Source organism: Rattus norvegicus, chromosome 9 (assembly GCF_021556685.1).
Source record: "Rattus norvegicus strain SHRSP/BbbUtx chromosome 9, alternate assembly SHRSP_T2T, whole genome shotgun sequence".
In the NCBI taxonomy this organism is placed as follows: Eukaryota; Metazoa; Chordata; class Mammalia; order Rodentia; family Muridae; genus Rattus; species Rattus norvegicus.
This window is the reverse complement of record NC_141542.1, coordinates 81,740,447-81,757,871: the sequence shown is the minus strand read 5'-3', so window position 1 is coordinate 81,757,871 and position 17,425 is coordinate 81,740,447. Positions and strand designations below refer to the sequence as shown.

General features: G+C 43.2%; 2 protein-coding genes across 20 annotated transcripts in view; one reads left to right on the top strand and one right to left on the bottom strand.

The window, feature by feature from the left end:
* Pikfyve (phosphoinositide kinase, FYVE-type zinc finger containing) overlaps window positions 1-1,986 on the bottom strand; it is a 94,106-nt gene extending 92,120 nt beyond the window's left edge. For 7 of the 18 annotated variants that reach the window (XM_087566249.1, XM_087566258.1, XM_087566250.1 and 4 more), the window contains exon 1: window positions 1,497-1,640. In XM_087566249.1, the coding sequence (XP_087422375.1) occupies window positions 1,497-1,547 (51 nt within the window). In that variant the 5' untranslated portion in view covers window positions 1,548-1,640. 18 annotated transcript variants of the gene reach the window in all.
* A 134-nt stretch (window positions 1,987-2,120) lies between these two features.
* The window catches only part of Idh1 (isocitrate dehydrogenase (NADP(+)) 1), a 29,422-nt gene continuing 14,117 nt past the window's right edge, over window positions 2,121-17,425 (top strand). The window contains exons 1-2 of one of the 2 annotated variants that reach the window (XM_087564701.1): window positions 2,121-2,194; window positions 13,702-13,839. In XM_087564701.1, coding sequence (XP_087420827.1) covers window positions 13,718-13,839 — 122 coding nt within the window. In that variant the 5' untranslated portion in view covers window positions 2,121-2,194; window positions 13,702-13,717. 2 annotated transcript variants of the gene reach the window in all.

The following is a 17,425-nucleotide window of genomic DNA, read 5'->3' as shown; positions in this document are numbered from 1 at the left end:
ACATACAACTATGATCCTACAGCATGAAGGATTAACATGATGACTGATCAAGTAAAAACTCAAAGTTTTGTTTTGTTTTAAAGACCGCCGGAGAAAAAAAGATGTAATGGCAATAAGAACCCTCATGCTTCTGAACACAACCTCTTACACTTCCACAAAAGTACCAATGAAAGCGCAGAAACCAATCTGCTTACAGAGTCTTAGAATTACTTCTAAAAGTCTATATCTACAACTTTCATTAAGCTTTGGACATGTGAAGGTAAAAACTGCCATGAAAACACACATCAAGTGCAGTCTCTGAAACATGAATGCAACCACATAGACGTAATCTTAATAACTACATGCCACCAGCATCCGAAAACTTACAACTCTGATTTTTAGCAGCATGATAACTGTTTATGCTATAAAGCATGGCTCTTTCTGCATACATAATTAGAAATGTTAACCTACTTATCCAACAACTTCTGCAGTGTCTCTCTTTATCCCAAGGCCAGTGTGGTATACGCAGATTTGCAATAAGTTTCTTGGTAAAGCAAATCAGAAAATGAGTCCGATATTAAAGTGTAGGAAATAGCTTGACCTATCTGCCCATAGGAAAATTGTAGTGAAATTCCAAACAGCAGCGCAATCATTTTCTTAAATACAATTCTCAAACTTTTATCTATTGATGCAGGACAGCTGAATACAAGCAATGTTAGCTTCCATCAAGAAAGGCTTAGTGTTCGTTTTTTTTTGGCCCATGCACAGCAGAAACACTAAAGGAAAACCAGTGTGATTCATGTAACTGTTCCAGAAAGAGGAGAAGGGAGGGGGAGGACTCGGGAAGTTAGTGTTGCTTCTCAGAGAAGTCCTGACCTTTGTCACAAGCCTGAACCTAATGAATCGGAGAGAAAGAAACTAAGACTATCTCCCCTCCAGCCGCCACCCTACACCTGTGTCTGTCTCTGTCCTGGTCTACCCCGCTCCCCCTCCCTCCGGGGAGGGGGAGAATGGGGGAATGGGAGACCAGGACAGAGTGGGAGTCCTGGAGAGGCAGAGATTCAAATAAATGTAAAACAAGACGGTGCGATTTGCTGGGCAGCTACATCTAGAAATACAAGATACATCGAATGAAGCAACCCTTCATCATTTAACACATTACGCGCGTAAGATACACAGCAGTAACCTGCTTTATGCAGAATGTACACCTTCCCTGAATGTCCTAAGAACCTAAATACGACAGAAGACCCTAAATTTCTAAATGCATCCATCAAATTTCACTTTCAACATTTCTTGGGAACCTCTTGGGAAAGGGGAAACGACTTATTGGGAAATAAGTCTCCTCCTTAAAACCACTACGTTAAGTTTTTTTCTTTTTTCTTTTCTTTTTTTTTTTTAAGCCTCAAACAGCAGACAGCAGCATTTAAGCTGATGGACACACTCAAGCTTGGAATGGTTTCTGTGGGTCAGAACTTTCTTTTCCAGACTAAAGCTGCAACCCTGAGACTTGCGCTCACCCGCTCAGAGGAAGAGATGACATGGTCCACCTCCGAAATAAGTTCGGGCATTAGGAAAACAGAGAGGCAAGAGAACTTCCATTGTGTCAAGGAAGCCTGTGCAGGAGATGGCCCAGCCGGCTTCCGTCCGTCTCGCCACACAGGGCCGGCGGGCGCTCAGAAGCCAGCCGGTTCCCATCAGGTCTTCCCCGCTCCCCGGCCGAGCCTCGGCCGCAGAGTCCGCAGAGTCCCGGGCCTTCGCCATCCCTCAGGCGGTGCTCCGGGACCCACGCCGGCCTTCCTCCCACTGCGCGCCCTGCCTGCCCATGCCTCGCCGCCTCCCTTACCTTCGCCTCCCGCCCCGGCCCCGCGGGCCTCCCGCCTCCCCGGCCTCCGCCTCACCACTCTCGGCCAGGAAGCCTTAGCCAAGCGCAGGGCCGGCTTCCTCAGGCAGCCGGCGGTCGCGCCGAGGAGCCCAGAGGTATACGCTGTAACTGCGGTTTCTCGCTTCCGCCTACCACCTCAAGGCTCCGCCCCGATACCCCTTCTGACCAATCAGCAACAGGCTCCAAGGGCCGGCTCCGCCCACTCCTCGCCGCCCTCTGGACCTTCCGATCAGATGTTCAGGCAGAAAGAATCTAACCCAGAGAATATCGTTCCAGGCCCCCAGAGGACTTAACGCTGCCTCAGCCTTCCTGAAAGAAGAGAGGACAGTGCACGTGAGCATCACGAGCGCCGGGCACTAGACCCTAGTTGGTCTGCTGTTACCGTATGTGTTCAACACTGTGAGCACTCATAAGTTAGGCTGCTCTCCGAGCTCTCTTGGACCGACTTCCACCTGTGTAGCCCAGAGCGAAGAGATGGTTAGCTTTTAGGACACTTTCAGGACTCCGCTAAAACCAACTGTGTGTCTTTGAACAAATTACTTATTTCTCTAGGCCTCAAACCTCTGGTGGATAAAGCGGGGTTAATTATAGCAGCGTTCACTCCCTGTTGTTTTTTAATTATTGTTGTTGTTAATGGGTTTTGTTGTTGTTTGAGGATTAGGTAAAACACCGCATGAAAAGTAGTTGGCACAGAACCTGACCAAGTGATGTTGACTATAGCTTCTTTAAATTAGGGTTTTGTGTTGCAGATAAGAATTATCAAGTCCTGACTTGCTCAGGTTGGTATTAACGTGACGCGTTATTTTTGTCCTGCTAAAAGGGCTGTGCAGTTAAAAGTAGAAAACAAGCTAAAACCTGCTTACTGAAAACGCAGGGCTTTTCAGGGGAGCACTGAAAGGAATCTGGAGGTTGGTGTTATTCTGAGAATTCTTTTCCTCTAGAACTTTGGCATTTCCCACCCAGCTTTGTTTTTTGTTTTTGGTTTGTTTTGTTGTTGTTGATGTTGTTGTTGTTTTGGTTTTTGTTTTTTTCAACGATGGAAAATACCGCCAAAACCTGAAGCTAGAGGACGCTGCAACTGCTGGTCACCATCCTTAACTGGCTCTTGGTTGGATCTTGTCCTTAGTGCCCTTTGGCCTTCATTACTACTATGCAAATATGCAAGTCAAAAAGCTGGGCTGCAATCCTTAACCTAACGACCTCTACCAAACACAACTATCTGCAAACACGTCCCTCACTCATATCCCTGTGGGCTTGCAATGTCTCTTCAACCAAACCTTTCCCAATAACTTCTCCTTGGCCCATAAACATACTCAAGCATCTTTCTTAAGAAGAAAAGAAAAATATTTTCTTAAATTACTCCAACAGACGCTAATATCCCATAAACGTACAATAAATTATGAAATAGGCCAAGAGAACACAATACATAATCCAACTGAGAGGATAGCAAGATACAGAAAAAACTATATACAGAAACACCCGTTCAACTAACACTTTTTGAAAGATATAGTGGGCTATGCGGGTGCTCAGGAAGGTCAAAGGGATCAGATTCTGTTTTGTATTTTGATATAGGGGGTAGTGAGCCCCCAAATGTGGGTGCTAGGCATCAAACTTGGGTTCTCTGCAAAAGCAGTATGTGATCTGAACTTTGAGCCATCTCTCCAGCTCCTCAACTAACATGTTCTGAGTGATTAATTGGAGAGGTCCTCATTCTCAGTAATTGGCCATGTAGGTACTCTGCTAAGGGTAAAGCCGTGACCATAACACAGTTCACGTTCCCCAGAAGTTTGCACTTCCATGTCTACATTAGCCTGAAGTTTAATCTCTGTGAGAAAAATTGAGTTCTCTTTTAGGAAAGAAATCAGTTTGGGTTCTTACCTCAGACTAGCCGTCAAAATTTAATTCCAGGTGTATTTTATCTGTAGAGACATTTTGTTCCTATCCATAACTATTCTCCCCCAGAACTTCCATCCATGCACTTACATGAAGCTTGCTGGGCTTGGTCACACCGTGGTACTGTACTCACATGCTTCTGTGTGCTGTAATTATACTTTACTGATAATTCATAGCCGTCCCCTCTCTTTACATTGGTGAGACTCAATATAGACTTTTCTCTTTCTCTCAGCAATGCTCTAATTCAGCACAGTCACCATTACAGTTTTAAAAGTTGCCCCTGATTTGTCTAATGGGAGCCTCTCATGAAAATCCCTGGGTATGGTTGCCAGGCTCCCATGACCTTTGGAATATTTGCTTTCCGTCTTATATTCTCCCTCGTACCTCCGCTCCCGAACCCCTATAAACTACCACTCTGTTTTCTGTTTTCTTTCTAAGATTAATGTTTTAAAAACTCTACACCTGAACTCTTACAAGATTTTTATTTCTGGCATACTTCACTTACAGTGTCCTCCAGGTTCAGTGTGTTGCCACAAAGGACGTTCCTTGTTTATTAATTTATAGTTCTACGTTCAAAGTCAAGTAAATATTCTCGACCAGTCCTTGGGTCATCTCTTCGATGTTGTTTTTCTAACCTTCCAGAGTACTTTATTTGGATGTCATCCTATTTGTCTGTTTTGCTATTTTCCTAAGCTTTTGGGTTAAACAAAATAAAAATAAAAGTCACTGCCCAGGACAATGCCATGGGGCTTTTTACTTATGTTTTCTTCTACTAATTTTACCTTTAGGTGTTACATTTAGCTATTTAATCCAGTTTGAGTTGATTTTTAATACAGTGTGAAATAGCGATCTAATTTCCTTCATGAACAGTGGGTATTCAGTTTTTCCCATAACATTCATTAAACAGACTATCCTTTCCCCGGGATTTTTCTGAATAGTTAAGTCCTTCGGAAGTGGGTTTGTTTCTGCTCTTCTCTTTCTATTCCATGGTCTGTGTGTCTGCTTTTGTGCTGAAGGCATGCTGTTTTGATGACCACAGCTTTGTACCACTTGGAATCCTTTGTTCGTAGGACTACTTTTTCAGTAGTCCTCCCGCCTCACCTCCTGAGTGCTGGGTTTGCAGGGCTGAATCACCATACTCAACTCATTTTTTGGTTTCTCAAGACAGGGTTTCTTTGTGCAGTCTTCACTGTCCTGGAACTAGCTTTGTAGAACAGGCTAGCCTCCAATTCTAAGCATCTTAAGTTTGTGTTATTACAAGTAAGATTATGTTCTTGATCTCTTCTGAGGAGTCCTCTGTTAGAGAATAAAAGGACTATTGACTTTTTGTGTTGGTTACGTGGCAGTCAACGCTACTGAATTTCAGTGCTTCTAAGAGGTTTTCGGTGTTTTTCTGATCTGAGATCATATCACCTACAGGCATGACTTTTTAACTTCTTCCTTTCCCATCTGGATACCGGATACCATTTATGCCCTCCCCCCTTTTTTTTTGTCTCACCTAATTACTGTGTTATAATGTGTTGATAAATGGCAGAAGCATCCTCACCTTACCAGACACAAGAGGCTTTCAGTTTTTACAATTAACTGTTGACAGCTGACCTGTGAGGTACAATCCCTCTTGACCTGACATATTGAAAGCACATATTTATTTTCTGGCCCAGAGGATTCATTTCCAACATTGCCTGTCCAGTGCAATGTTGACTGTATAGGAAACCATGGTTTCATTTGGTATATAATGCAAAGAGTGTTTTCAGTTAGTTTTTTGGTGGTGGTGATGGTGGTAATGGTACCAGATTTATTGTTTGTTTTGTTTTGTTTTTCTTTCCTTTTTTCAGAGCTGGGGACCGAACCCAGGGCCTTGTGCTTGCTAGGCAAGTGCTCTACCACTGAGCTAAATCCCCAACCCCTAAGATTTATTGTTTGTTTGTTCACTGTAAGGCTCATTTCTAGCTAAACTATAATGAAATCACCACTCTTTCACACTGCATGTGAAAGTATACGTGAGTACGTTCCAGCAAAATGCCTCAGTGGACCTAACAAGCACTTAGGAAATGTTTATGCTCCAGGCCCTCTAGTTCCACTAACCTAGCATTAAGAACTGATAAAGAGCAATTTAAACAAGCAAGATAAAGATGGGCTTTGTGGGATGATGTCATACAGGTGAGGCAGGTACAAGATAGAATGAGGCCTGCCATTGGACGAGAAGGAAGGATGAGCAGGAGAAAAGTTTGAGGGAAGAGGAGGAGACTGAACCAGAAAGAACAGGAGACTTGGGGAGACTGGCAGAGAAGCTGCCGAGAGAACATGGACGCTGACATTAAGATTCCATGCTGTACCCTTACAGGTTGTTATGACTGTTCTTAAGGGATGGATGTGTACAGGGCTTTGTATGTTTAGGTGGGCAATTATATCTTACCAATTGGATCAGAGATTATTGGGTTGTGTGTTCTTTCTTGTGGCGATTTGATTTTGGGAGAGTGTGTGGCGGCAGAGACACTGGGGTGCCATGGAGTTGGGATATGTGTTTCTGGCAAGATATTGACCAGATATCTTGGGGCACTGCGGTGCTGGATCTAGTGGGGGTAATAGAAAACCATTTAATATAATTTTACAACAACAGGGTTTTACATTGTTATTGACTCGATAAGGAAATAAAAGAACAATTAAAGCAAATGACTCCAAAGTAACAGAATAGGCCCACTCTACTCAAGGCAAATGCAAGGCGAACGGCCTGCAAGTATGCCAGATGTTAGGAACTGTGCAGCTATCGACATAGTTCTCCAGCTAGGTAGAACTCATGCCTGTAACCAAACACAGAAGATCAGAAGCTCTGGGCCAGCCTCTGCTACATAACAAGTTCACAGTTGGGGTTGGGGATTTAGCTCAGTGGTAGAGCGCTTGCCTAGCAAGCGAAAGGCCCTGGGTTCAGTCCCCAGCTCCAAAAAAAAGAAAAAAGAAAAAAAAAAAAAACAAGTTCACAGTTAACCTGGACTGCATGAGACCGTCTTTATTAAAAAGTGCTCTTCACAACATTCTTATCTCCCTTCTAAAGCCATCAGTCTCCTTCAGCATGGCTCTGATCGATCAGAACGAATGTAGGGTCTTCCCCTAAAAGTGCATCCATGAAGTCTTCCTACTCTTTTTTCCAAGTTCTGTCTTTTTCTTAACCGTACTGTAGTACTTCTATATTTGGAAACTTTTGAAAACTTTCTAGGCTGTTGGTTTCCATCACATCAGACTCTGTAATTCTCCTACCCTAGTTCTGCACTCTCTTTGGGGATGGGAGGCTCCAATCTTCCATCTGACCCTTAAAGATTTAAATGTGCCTGGGGGTTCTTGCTGGTAGGCTACTCTTCAGTACTTCTAGATGATCTCATCACCATCTTCAGTGCTATCAACATGTGCTAAAAAACAAAAACAAAAAAAAAAACTCATGTTTAAGACTCCAGCCCCATCATCTCTTCTGAGCGCAGTTATATGTGGCTAACTACCTCCTGGACATCCTCGGTTTCCTGTCCCACAATCATGCATCTTAAACAGTCCTAGAGCTAAACTCATTATCTTGGTCATCTAACCCATGACCCTATTCCCTTCCTGTTGAAGGGTGTCTGTCACTCAAAAACCAAGTGCAACCGTTATCTTTGCTGTTCCTTTGCCAGTAATCTTAAAGGATAAGTAATGATGATGACATCATTTTACTTCCCTTCATTTTATTTATTTGCACTTATTTTGTGTGTGAGTGAGTGTGTGTGTGGGGTGTGTGTGTGTGTGTGCCACACCAGATGTATGGAGATCAGAGGGAAACTTGTAGGAGTCAATTGTTTCCTACCTTATGGGTACTGGGGATTGAATTCAAAATATCTGCTTTGCTGGAAAATGCCTTGACCTACTGAACCATCTTGACTACTGAACCATCCTGCCACCCCACTACTTCGTTTTCTTTTTCATTTGTTTTTATTTTTTCAGATGTTCAAAATGAACAAATAGTAGCGTTGGAATCTTATGGGAATCCCATCATCTGATTGAATGCCTCATAGGGAAACAGATGCTAAAAGCCATTTTCTGACCCAGGTTTCCACTGATGTTTACAATAGTGTTCGGACCAGACCTTATTCACATATTTAGATGTTTTATTGAGTAAATGAAAACAGAATAGCAAATCATACAAATGGAAATACAGCAAGCCTCATGAATATGAGCAGTGGACGTCATATTCACATTTTTAAGAGAAATGTAATTTCAGTCAAACATCAGTTGTTAAATCTAACCGTGACTAATAATGGTGATGTATTGTTTTGTGAGGCTAGAGGGGTGGCGCGGTAGGATCAAAGCTCTTGCCTTTTGACCTTCCAACCAACCTGTTTGATCTCTGGAACCTACAACTCTAAAACCTGTCCTGAGACTTCCATACCCCTCTGTGGTGTGCACATTCCCACACTCACATATTAGACACTAGTAATGATTTGTTTTTTAGTGTTTTGTAGTTTTTCCAGTCATTTTGTCTATACGTTTATTATTTTGTGATTCTATGAGAGTTTCAGCACGAGAGTATGAATGGTTTCACCCATATATGTTTTCATGTAAGATATTGTTTGTTCTTGATTTGGAAATGGAGTCTGACTGGCCTAGAGCTCCTTCTGTAGACAAGGCTAGCCTGGATCTTGTGGCAGTCGTCTCCTGCGAGTAGAGAATAGAAATATGCACTACTGGGCCTGGTTTATTTTGTAATCTAACTCAATCCCAGGCATCTACCAATACTGTCTTTCAGTGACATATCAGCTCACTCATGCACTATAGTCCTCGGAAACATGACTTCATAAGTGCCATATTTCCTATCTTAGTGTCTTAGAGACAGACACTCAGTCCATGTCTAGCCCATATTTAGAACTAGGTTAAAGATGTTTATATTTAAATCCACCTTGGCTCTGTATGATATCCTATGCGTTCTTACTTTTTCCATCATCTATAGTCAATACTTCTTATTGTGTTACAGTCTGCATTTCTTGAATGTATTCTAAAATGCTTTCTGGAACAGGAATGGATATGAATACTTACTTTTAGTAATATAAACAGGATGAGCCTGATGTGGCAGGAAGTAACACTTACAATCTCGCGTGATTTAAAGTGAGATAAGAGGTGAAAGTATAAACTCACACACACTCTCTAGCCACTTCATAGGAATAAACGGAGGCCGCTGCTAATAATCAGTTAATCAACATAACAACTGACACTATGTAGGCGATTCCTTTTCCACCTAACGCCCTCTAGCGTCCAAAATGAATCTTACTCACTGCCGTGTATTCATAACTTTACAACCCGATGCTGGATGTTTTAAAAGCGAATTACGGAGCGTAGAACCTTGAGCAATCAAGGATGATCTATTGTTCTACAAGTCATAATATTCTCCTTTTCAAGACTAATGAATACAGACAGTAAAATCTCTGGAAACATTGTAATATTTTTAACCCATTCAGATTCTAAGATCCTGTATCGTGTATCTCTAGGGCAGCTTCATCGCAACCTAGAAAATAAACTTTATTGTCTACCCTGGCAAATAGTGAGTGGGGTTTATTTATAAATAGTAACAGTTGGGAATACTGATCATTGATAGTGGAGGGAATTATTGTGATGAAATGGTGAAGCTCTATAAGAGTTTCAGCATGAGAATATGAACGGTTTTACTCATATATTTTTGTGTACGGTATTGTTTGTTCTTGATTTTGAGGGAAACAGCGTTCTTTGCATTCTAGCAGAATCTGTAGTCCTCACACGCCTTTAAAAAAAAAAAAAATCCACATTCTTCAAAGGGCAGTCTAGCCCTAAGAGGCACCCTGTAGACGCCAGGAAGGGATCCGGTCTAGGTAGCTCTCTCTCTTTTGGATACTCGACGCTGGGATTCCTAGATGGTTACACAGAACACTCGGCCTCCACGCGTCCAGTAGCCAGTAGGTGGCATTCTCGCTCCTTAACTGAAGGGTGTTCCCAAGGAACCCTGGCAGCGTGGCAGTTCCACCCCCACCGGGAACACCCGAAGGCTGCATCCCAGACTTAATCTCCATCTATGGCTCCGCCCACCCCACAAAGTCCGCGGCGACGAATGGCGTCGTGGAGGGGGCGGAGCTACGGGAGGTGGGCTGAGGGGGTGGGGCCTGGGAGGAGACAAAGCCGGGAAGAGTTAAAAAGCCTTGACCCTGCCCCCGGGCGTCGGAGCGAAGGTTGTGGCGGATGCTGATCTGACTGGGGCCGGGTTAGAACAGCTTGTGTACGCGCGGGTGTGAGCGGGTGAGTAGCTGGGGCGCCTCCGGCTGCAAGCTGGCGCTTCTTCCCCTCCTAGGGCTCAGAGAGGCAGCCGCCGCCCCTTACTATTAAACTATTCATAGAAGGCTGGAGTGAGAGAAAAGGAAGAAAATCCAGATCTTGGCTGTGCAGAGATGAACTCAGTGGCAAGGCCCTAGGGCACCCAGAGACACTTCCAGAGTTTGGGCTTAGGAGAGGGAAATGGGAGTAGCAGAATGTTGCTTGCCTTTCTGTATAGAAGGGCGCTCCCGAGGGTGGGATCGTATGATTTGGTAGGCAAGGACGTTGCAAGTAGTGACAAGTGGCGAGGCAGATCTGCACCCGCGGAGAATTCAGCTTTGGGGACACAGAGAACTCTTTGAGTGTTGGGTGTAAAAGGAATAGGCAAGAAAGCTGGTTGCAGAAAGGGTGTAAGCCAGGAATTTAGGCGTGTACCCCAATCAAGGTTCAGGGGTGGGACCTGACTTAAGGTTGGCAAGTGCTAATAAGAGTATAAGTGAGGGAGGGGGTGAAGGTAGGCGGGCCTCCAGCTTCAGTCTAGAGTGTTTACTTAGCCACCTGGGGGCGCCCTGGGTATTCGATTCCTGAGGAGTTCTGCGGCCATCTCGGTGGACCTCGTATTTAAGGAGGGGCTGAAAGGAGGGGCTGGCGTGGGGTTCTGGAAGGAGGAACCAAGTCAGCTTCATTAGCACAGCTTGCACAACGCCCACAAAGATATCTCCTGTCTCAGTGTCACCCGAGGTCGAGCAAACCAGAGACCCGCAAGAAGCCAAAAAGCCGGGTGCTTACCCTAGGACTCACCTTCCTGTGGTGAGCTGTACGCACACCGATATTTGTACTCCCGTGATCTTTATTTGGAAGGCTCCTGTGCAAATAAACTGCCCTTTGCCCCTCCGGATACATTAGCACTGTACTTTAAACCAGATCAACTGGGCTGTCAGGCTGGTATTAAATCCAAATAAATCCTCCTGGCATGGGTATTTGTATGTTAAGACTCTCTGTTCCCGATTTTGCTTTGTTTCAGGAGATAAATTGAAACAACTGTTCTTTAAGTCATCAAAATTGAGAGGCCTTGTTATGGTTGGAAGTCGATTTACCATCAAGATGAGAATTAGCAATGTTGCCCTCTAATCTGATTTCCTTAATGTGGCCACACTGTACAGTTAATTGGGTGTTAGTGCAGGTGTAGAAGAGGGAAGCAGGAATTTTCCAACAATATACTGCAACTACTTCCTTAGAGTCCCCACATGTTTTGCAACTTGAACTTGGCTGGAAAAAAAAAAAAAGATTGGCTCAAGATAGAAACTTGAGATTTATGAAAGTAAAATTAAGTATGGCAAAGGTTCCTATTGCTTAACTAGTTTATTGTGTTTGTTTTCTGGAACTACAGAGACTGTCGGATTGGAAGCTGGCTGCCTTCACACTATGTAAATAAGCAGGTAGCTGTTGGGCTTGGATCACACTTCCCTTCAAAGTTGGGGTTGGATGAAATCAGAACATGTGAGACCCCAGAAGTCAGGGAATCTAGGGGTACCTCAAGCCCACACATCCCATGGAAATCAAGTCCAGAAGAACAGTAGACATGATATAGCTTTACCTCTTTAATTAACAGGTGCCAAAAAGTCAATAGATAAAGGCAAGAAAGGAAACCTTGTGTCATTAGTGCATTCTGAGATATAGAAAGATTATAGCAGAGTATATATTCACCAAGAAGAAAATAAGGAACCAAAACAAAAGTTGCAGACATTCCAGGCATTGTGATCTTTTATTAGCTGTGTTTGCCATCACAGAAAAATAGCCTAGTCATAACTATTGCGTAATGCTGTGTAAGAACATGACCATGAAAGTGCATTATCAAAACTGAGATAAGTGTGCTGTCTCCTATTTGCCTTTAGCATATGGTCATGGTGAAAATGGAATTAATTATGAACTTTATGATCTACTGCAAGTTAATCTTTAAGTCGTTATCCGATGGGTGGTATGGGTTCACCCACACCAGTTTGTTGATTTCTTTTCAGTGAGTTCCAGAAACCTCTCAGTAATGGACTCGGGGTCTCACTTCAAACTAGAAATAGGATTCTAGAAATACAAATCTCAGAAGTAAAAATGAGACTTGGGAGTTGGGAAAATATTCCTGGCTTCTAGTGAGGAGCTGAGACCTACTGTCTAATAATCATTAGCCCTCCCCCCCTTTTTTTAAGGATCAAATTAGTTTAGCTATACTTTTCAAGACGGCTTTAGGTGGTAATCTAATTGCTTTAAAGTCTCCCAACTTTTCTGGTCCTCGGCTATAACCTCGATAAATCTTCCAGTGCATTTCTGGAAAGTTACTGTTATAGTGTCCACTGTGTGACAGAACAGGGCACTAGGGAAATTCAACACACGCAGCCCATACAGAGATCCTATGACAGGATGAGGTAGAGACATGACCAAACCCGTGAGTTCTGTTGGGGTTACTTACAGGAATATGGGTAAGGAGCAAAAATGCTTCTGCATCACCTCACCTCAGCTTGGGCGAGAACTCACCCAAGTTGGGAACCTGGAGCTCACTGCGAAGCCTGCAGGCAGCTCCACAGGATGGAAACTGTCCTTTCCAGGTGGCTGGTCTAGGTCTGGTCTCACTTGTCTTCTTCAAAGCCTGGCTTCCCTAGTCTGGCAATCTGGCCTTTTATTGTTCACTCCATGAGGGTAGGGCCTAGTGTCTGCTCAGTCTCAGGTATTTTGAGTTGTTCACCTGCCTGCTTCAAGAGCTTGGTGTGAGATAGAATGTTTCAACCACAGAGGAAATGGTTTGTTTACACAACAGTGCCCTGTAAGGGACCTCTCAGAGGTTCAGGGACCCTTTGCCTCCTGAGCAACAATAGCAACAATGCTATTCTTTAAAGCCTTGAAGTTTCTCCTTTTCCAAGCAGTCACCTTTGCCCTTTATTGGAATCAGATAAATTAATACTTTTGGTTTGTTTTGAGACAGGCTTTCTCTGTGTAGCTCTGGCTGTCCTGGAACTTGCTCTGTAGACCAGGTTGGTCTCAAACTCAGATCCACCTGCCTAGCATGTGACATCACTGCCTGGCAAATAAATGCTTTTTAAAGTGATGACCTTCCTAGAACAATGTAGTGTCCATCATACAAACAGCTGCTCTTGCCCCTGAGAAGCCAAGGGAACCGACAGGACTTGAGATACCAAGAAACATAACTTGGATAAGCCTGTGCACTAGGCAGGGGCCTTTCTGTATCCTGATTTCTTTATCTGAAGAAATCACTGTAGTAATATAGCCCCACATTGAGTCATCTCTGTGATAACAGATCTGCTTTTGTAATGGTTGAGAATAATGATTGCATTATTAGGGGTGTGTTTCAGGGTCAGGTTCCCCTACATTTTAGCCAGATGTCCTTGGCAAGGCTATTCGTCTCTCAAGTGGGAAAATAATTTCTTACAGAGTCATCTTATAACCCTGATTCAGAAGCCACACGTAAACCATTGTAGCTGTGTCTTGCACAGAGAAGTCTCAATTGTGTTGGTAAATGTGATTGTGACTATCTATATAACTGTGCTATTATAAATTGTTCTTTTTTAATAGTCAGCAATTCATTGATACTTCATTTCTACTTTATAACATGAAAAGGCGCATGTCTTTTTTTTTTTAATTAGGGTTATTGAAGTAAAAATGTCCAGAAAAATCCATGGCGGTTCTGTGGTGGAAATGCAAGGAGATGAAATGACACGGATCATCTGGGAATTGATTAAAGAAAAGCTCATTCTTCCCTACGTGGAACTGGATCTGCATAGGTAAACGACTTGCTCTTCTCTGTAGCCAGCAAACTCAGAAACAATTGTTATTTCACATTGTACCTGACATTTTTTGTTACATATATAATACCTTTTGTGATTAAAAGGTTATAAAACCTTTTGCAATTAAAGGTTTAAGTTTGTTGTTGTTTGGGTTGGGTTTTTGGGTTTTCTTTGAGACATAGAGACTTGCTACATAGCCCAGATTGGCTTTGAACTCACAACAGTCCTTCTGCCTCAGCTTCCCAAATGCTAGGCCAACAGTCATATACCACAATTCTTAGCCAAAGCTCATTTTTTTTATCTTAAATATATACAGATGGATCTATTTTTTTGACTTTGTGTGTATGTATGTGCACACATTCCACAGCATCCCTGTGGAGGTCAGGGCAACCAACTGATGGAAGTGGATTCTCTGCTTCTAACCTGAGAGCTCCAAGGATCAAACTGTCAACTTCAGGTCATCAGGCTTAGGAGCCATTGCTCCTCGGCCCTCAGGGAATCTTCTGTTTCTTCATACTGTTAGAAAAAGTGGGATTGCCATTATTTCAAAGTTAAGCCCTATAAAAGAAACATGGCAGTTTTTGAGGCATGCCTCACCCTGCTTTCCCTGTGAATGTCTCAATAAACCAGCAGTCTAGAGCAGTCTGTATATTTCTTGTAGAAGGAAAAAAAAAATAGAGGCCGAGAAGAAACTAAATGCAGAGAGTTCATCTTTGTCCTTCCCAATTGGCTCTTCTGCTCATCCACTGTCAGTGGGTGGGGCTTCACTTCTCCTCCTGCATCTTCTGTCCTTGTCACCAGGGAACCCACCCTCCAGAAGCAGCTCCTGTGCCTTCGCCCTGTTTGCTGTGTTCAGGGGCAGAGTAGAAAGAATGTTATTTATTTTCTCCTTTTTTCCTGTTATTTTTCCCTTTTTTTCTTTTTGTTTTGTTGTTTGTTTGTTTTTGTTTTTTGTAACCCTGCCTATCCTGGAACTTGCTCTGTAAGCCAGGCTGGTCTGGAACTCAGAGATCCACCTGCCTCTGCCTCAAAGTGCTGGTATAAAAGGTGTGTTTCACCACCTACTGGCCTGCCTGCTCCTGGTGTTTTTCATAAGCTTGCTCCTTGCTTTTTCTGCACATTTGAACTACATAGAGACTTTTTTTTAAAGGGTAAAGCAGTCAAAGGCTGGCATGGTATACGATTGAGCAATATATTTAAGCAAACTATTGATGTCTGCCTTTGCCTTGACCCAGAATCACTCTGTACACATCCTGTTTCTTAGTTGGGTACAGATATTTAGTTCATATTATATCACTAGCAACCTTTTGATTATGTAAATCTAAGCTGCTGGTACTGTCTATATTACAACCAAAATAAGACCAATATTGTAGTTGCTTAAGAAACGAGAGGGTGGGGGAGAGGGAGAGAAGGAGAACGAGAGAACACACACAGCATGGAGACAGGGATTGTTTTCAGAGTTTTTAATTTTAGGTTAGACTACGTGTGTGTGTGTGTGTGTGTGTGTGTGTGTGTGTGTGTGTGTGTACTCGAGTGCACGCGCATATACCTGGTTCCTGGAGAAGCAGGAAAAGGGCATCAGATTGCCTGAAATGGAGTTATAGATGGTTATGAGTCAGCACATGGGGGCTGGCACCAAACCAACCCAGGTCCTCTGCAAAAGCAGCAAGTGCTCTTAACAACTGAGCCATCTCCTAAGACCTTCTTTTTGGTTTTGATTTGGTTATTGTTTTGTTTTGTTGTTTTTGAGACAGGGCCTCACCATGTAGCCCTGATTAACTTGGACCTTACTATATAGACAGACCAAGCTGACCTAGAGGCTATGCTCCAGCTAAATGGTTAGAGATGCTTATCTGGAAGCAAAATTCTTACATTTTCTTATGTAACTCGCTCTGTGTGTGTGTGTGTGTGTGTGTGTGTGTGTGTATGTGTTTGTGTGTGTGCGCGCACAAGCTCACATGTGTGTATATGATGCACATGGCTGTACACATAGCCTAGAGGACAACCTTGGGGTTTTGTTTGTTTATGTGTTTGTTTGTTTGTTTGTTTTGAGGCAGCCCTTTCACTGACTTGGAACCCACCAAGTAAACTGAGCTGACCGGCTAGCAAGCCCTAGGATCCAGAATCCTCCTTACTCTGAGGTTACAAATGTATAATCCTATCTGGTGGGTTTTTATGACCAGCCCTTTTCTGTCTTTGAAGGCAGGTTCATAACTCCGGTGGGATTGAACTCAGGTCCTCAGGCTTGCAAGACAAGCACTTTAGTGACTGATCTCTCCAAGGCCTGCATTAGGCACATTAAAAGAGAGTCCTCCGGGCTCTGCCAGTAATCCCAGCTCCTAGAAGGCAAAGGCAAAAGGGTTGCTCTGAGTTCCAAGCTGGCCTAGACTAGCCTACAAAGACAAGAGTACATGACTGTAGGCTATGAAAGGCTCAGGTAGATTTTTAAATAGTTCTCCAGTTACATGATCACCTGGTAGGAAGGGGTGTGGAGTAGACTTTTCTTGTTGTTCTTGTCTTTTGGGGGGGGTGTTTTTAAAGACGATGCACAGTTGTCTAGGCCATTTCTTTCCTTTCTCCTGGAAATATTAAAACAAGGCAGGAAAAAAATCCTCTCCATTTGCAGATGGATTCTCCTGAGAAAGGGCTCCTATAACATGGACAACATTGTCCACATTTCCTGTGGAGTTGTGATTATTCAGCATTTCCTAGGCACAGGTGATGAGTGTGTGGCTCTGTACTGTGTATATGAATTCTCTAAAGCCAAAGCAGAAAGCATTTTTTGTTTGGACTCTCTCTGTATTTACAGCAGCAGTTGGGATAGGTCGGGAAAGGAAGATGCAAACCCCAAAAAGAGAAAGTCAGCTTACTTATTAGCTGGTTTGGAGACCTGAGACTTCTGTTAGGCCGTGGAAAACAAAATGAATCGCTTCGTGATTTTGTTTCGTTTTTTTTTTGAGAAAGAGGGTGGTGTCTGGTTTGTTTTGTTTTTTGTGTTTTATTTTGGGTTTTTTTTCTGGCTTTTTTAAAATAGGGGTGTGTGTGCACGTGCATGCGTGCATGCGTGCGTGTTTAGCCCTGGCTTCCCTGGAACTTGCTCTGTAGCTCCTCAAAATCAGAGATTTCCCCTGCCTCTGCCTCCCAAGAACTGAGATTAAAGGTGTGCGCCAACACCTCCCAGCTTGTATTACTTTTAATAAACTATTACATACTTAAGCTTTATGGTTATTTTCTCTGCTCCATGGATGCCAGCATTCATTCCTCTGTCAATAGTCTGCACTACAGGAGCTGGTGCTAAATACGGAATACACAAGATGGTTGGTAGATTCCATTGCTTATCCAGTAAACTACAGGCTTGTTTCCTGAACAAAGAAACTTACCAAGAAGTAGGGGAAGGCTCACCGCATGACTAACTGGCTTTAACAAAAGAGTTTTCAGCTCTTTTGGCACTGATGGCCAAGAGGTAACCTTCCCAGCACTTCAGTACAGACAGAACAACGCTTTAGTCCTTTCACCTCACCGCCTCTTCACTTATAAAGTTTAAAACTAACAATGGGAGAATAAGGTTGGACTTGGCTTTAAT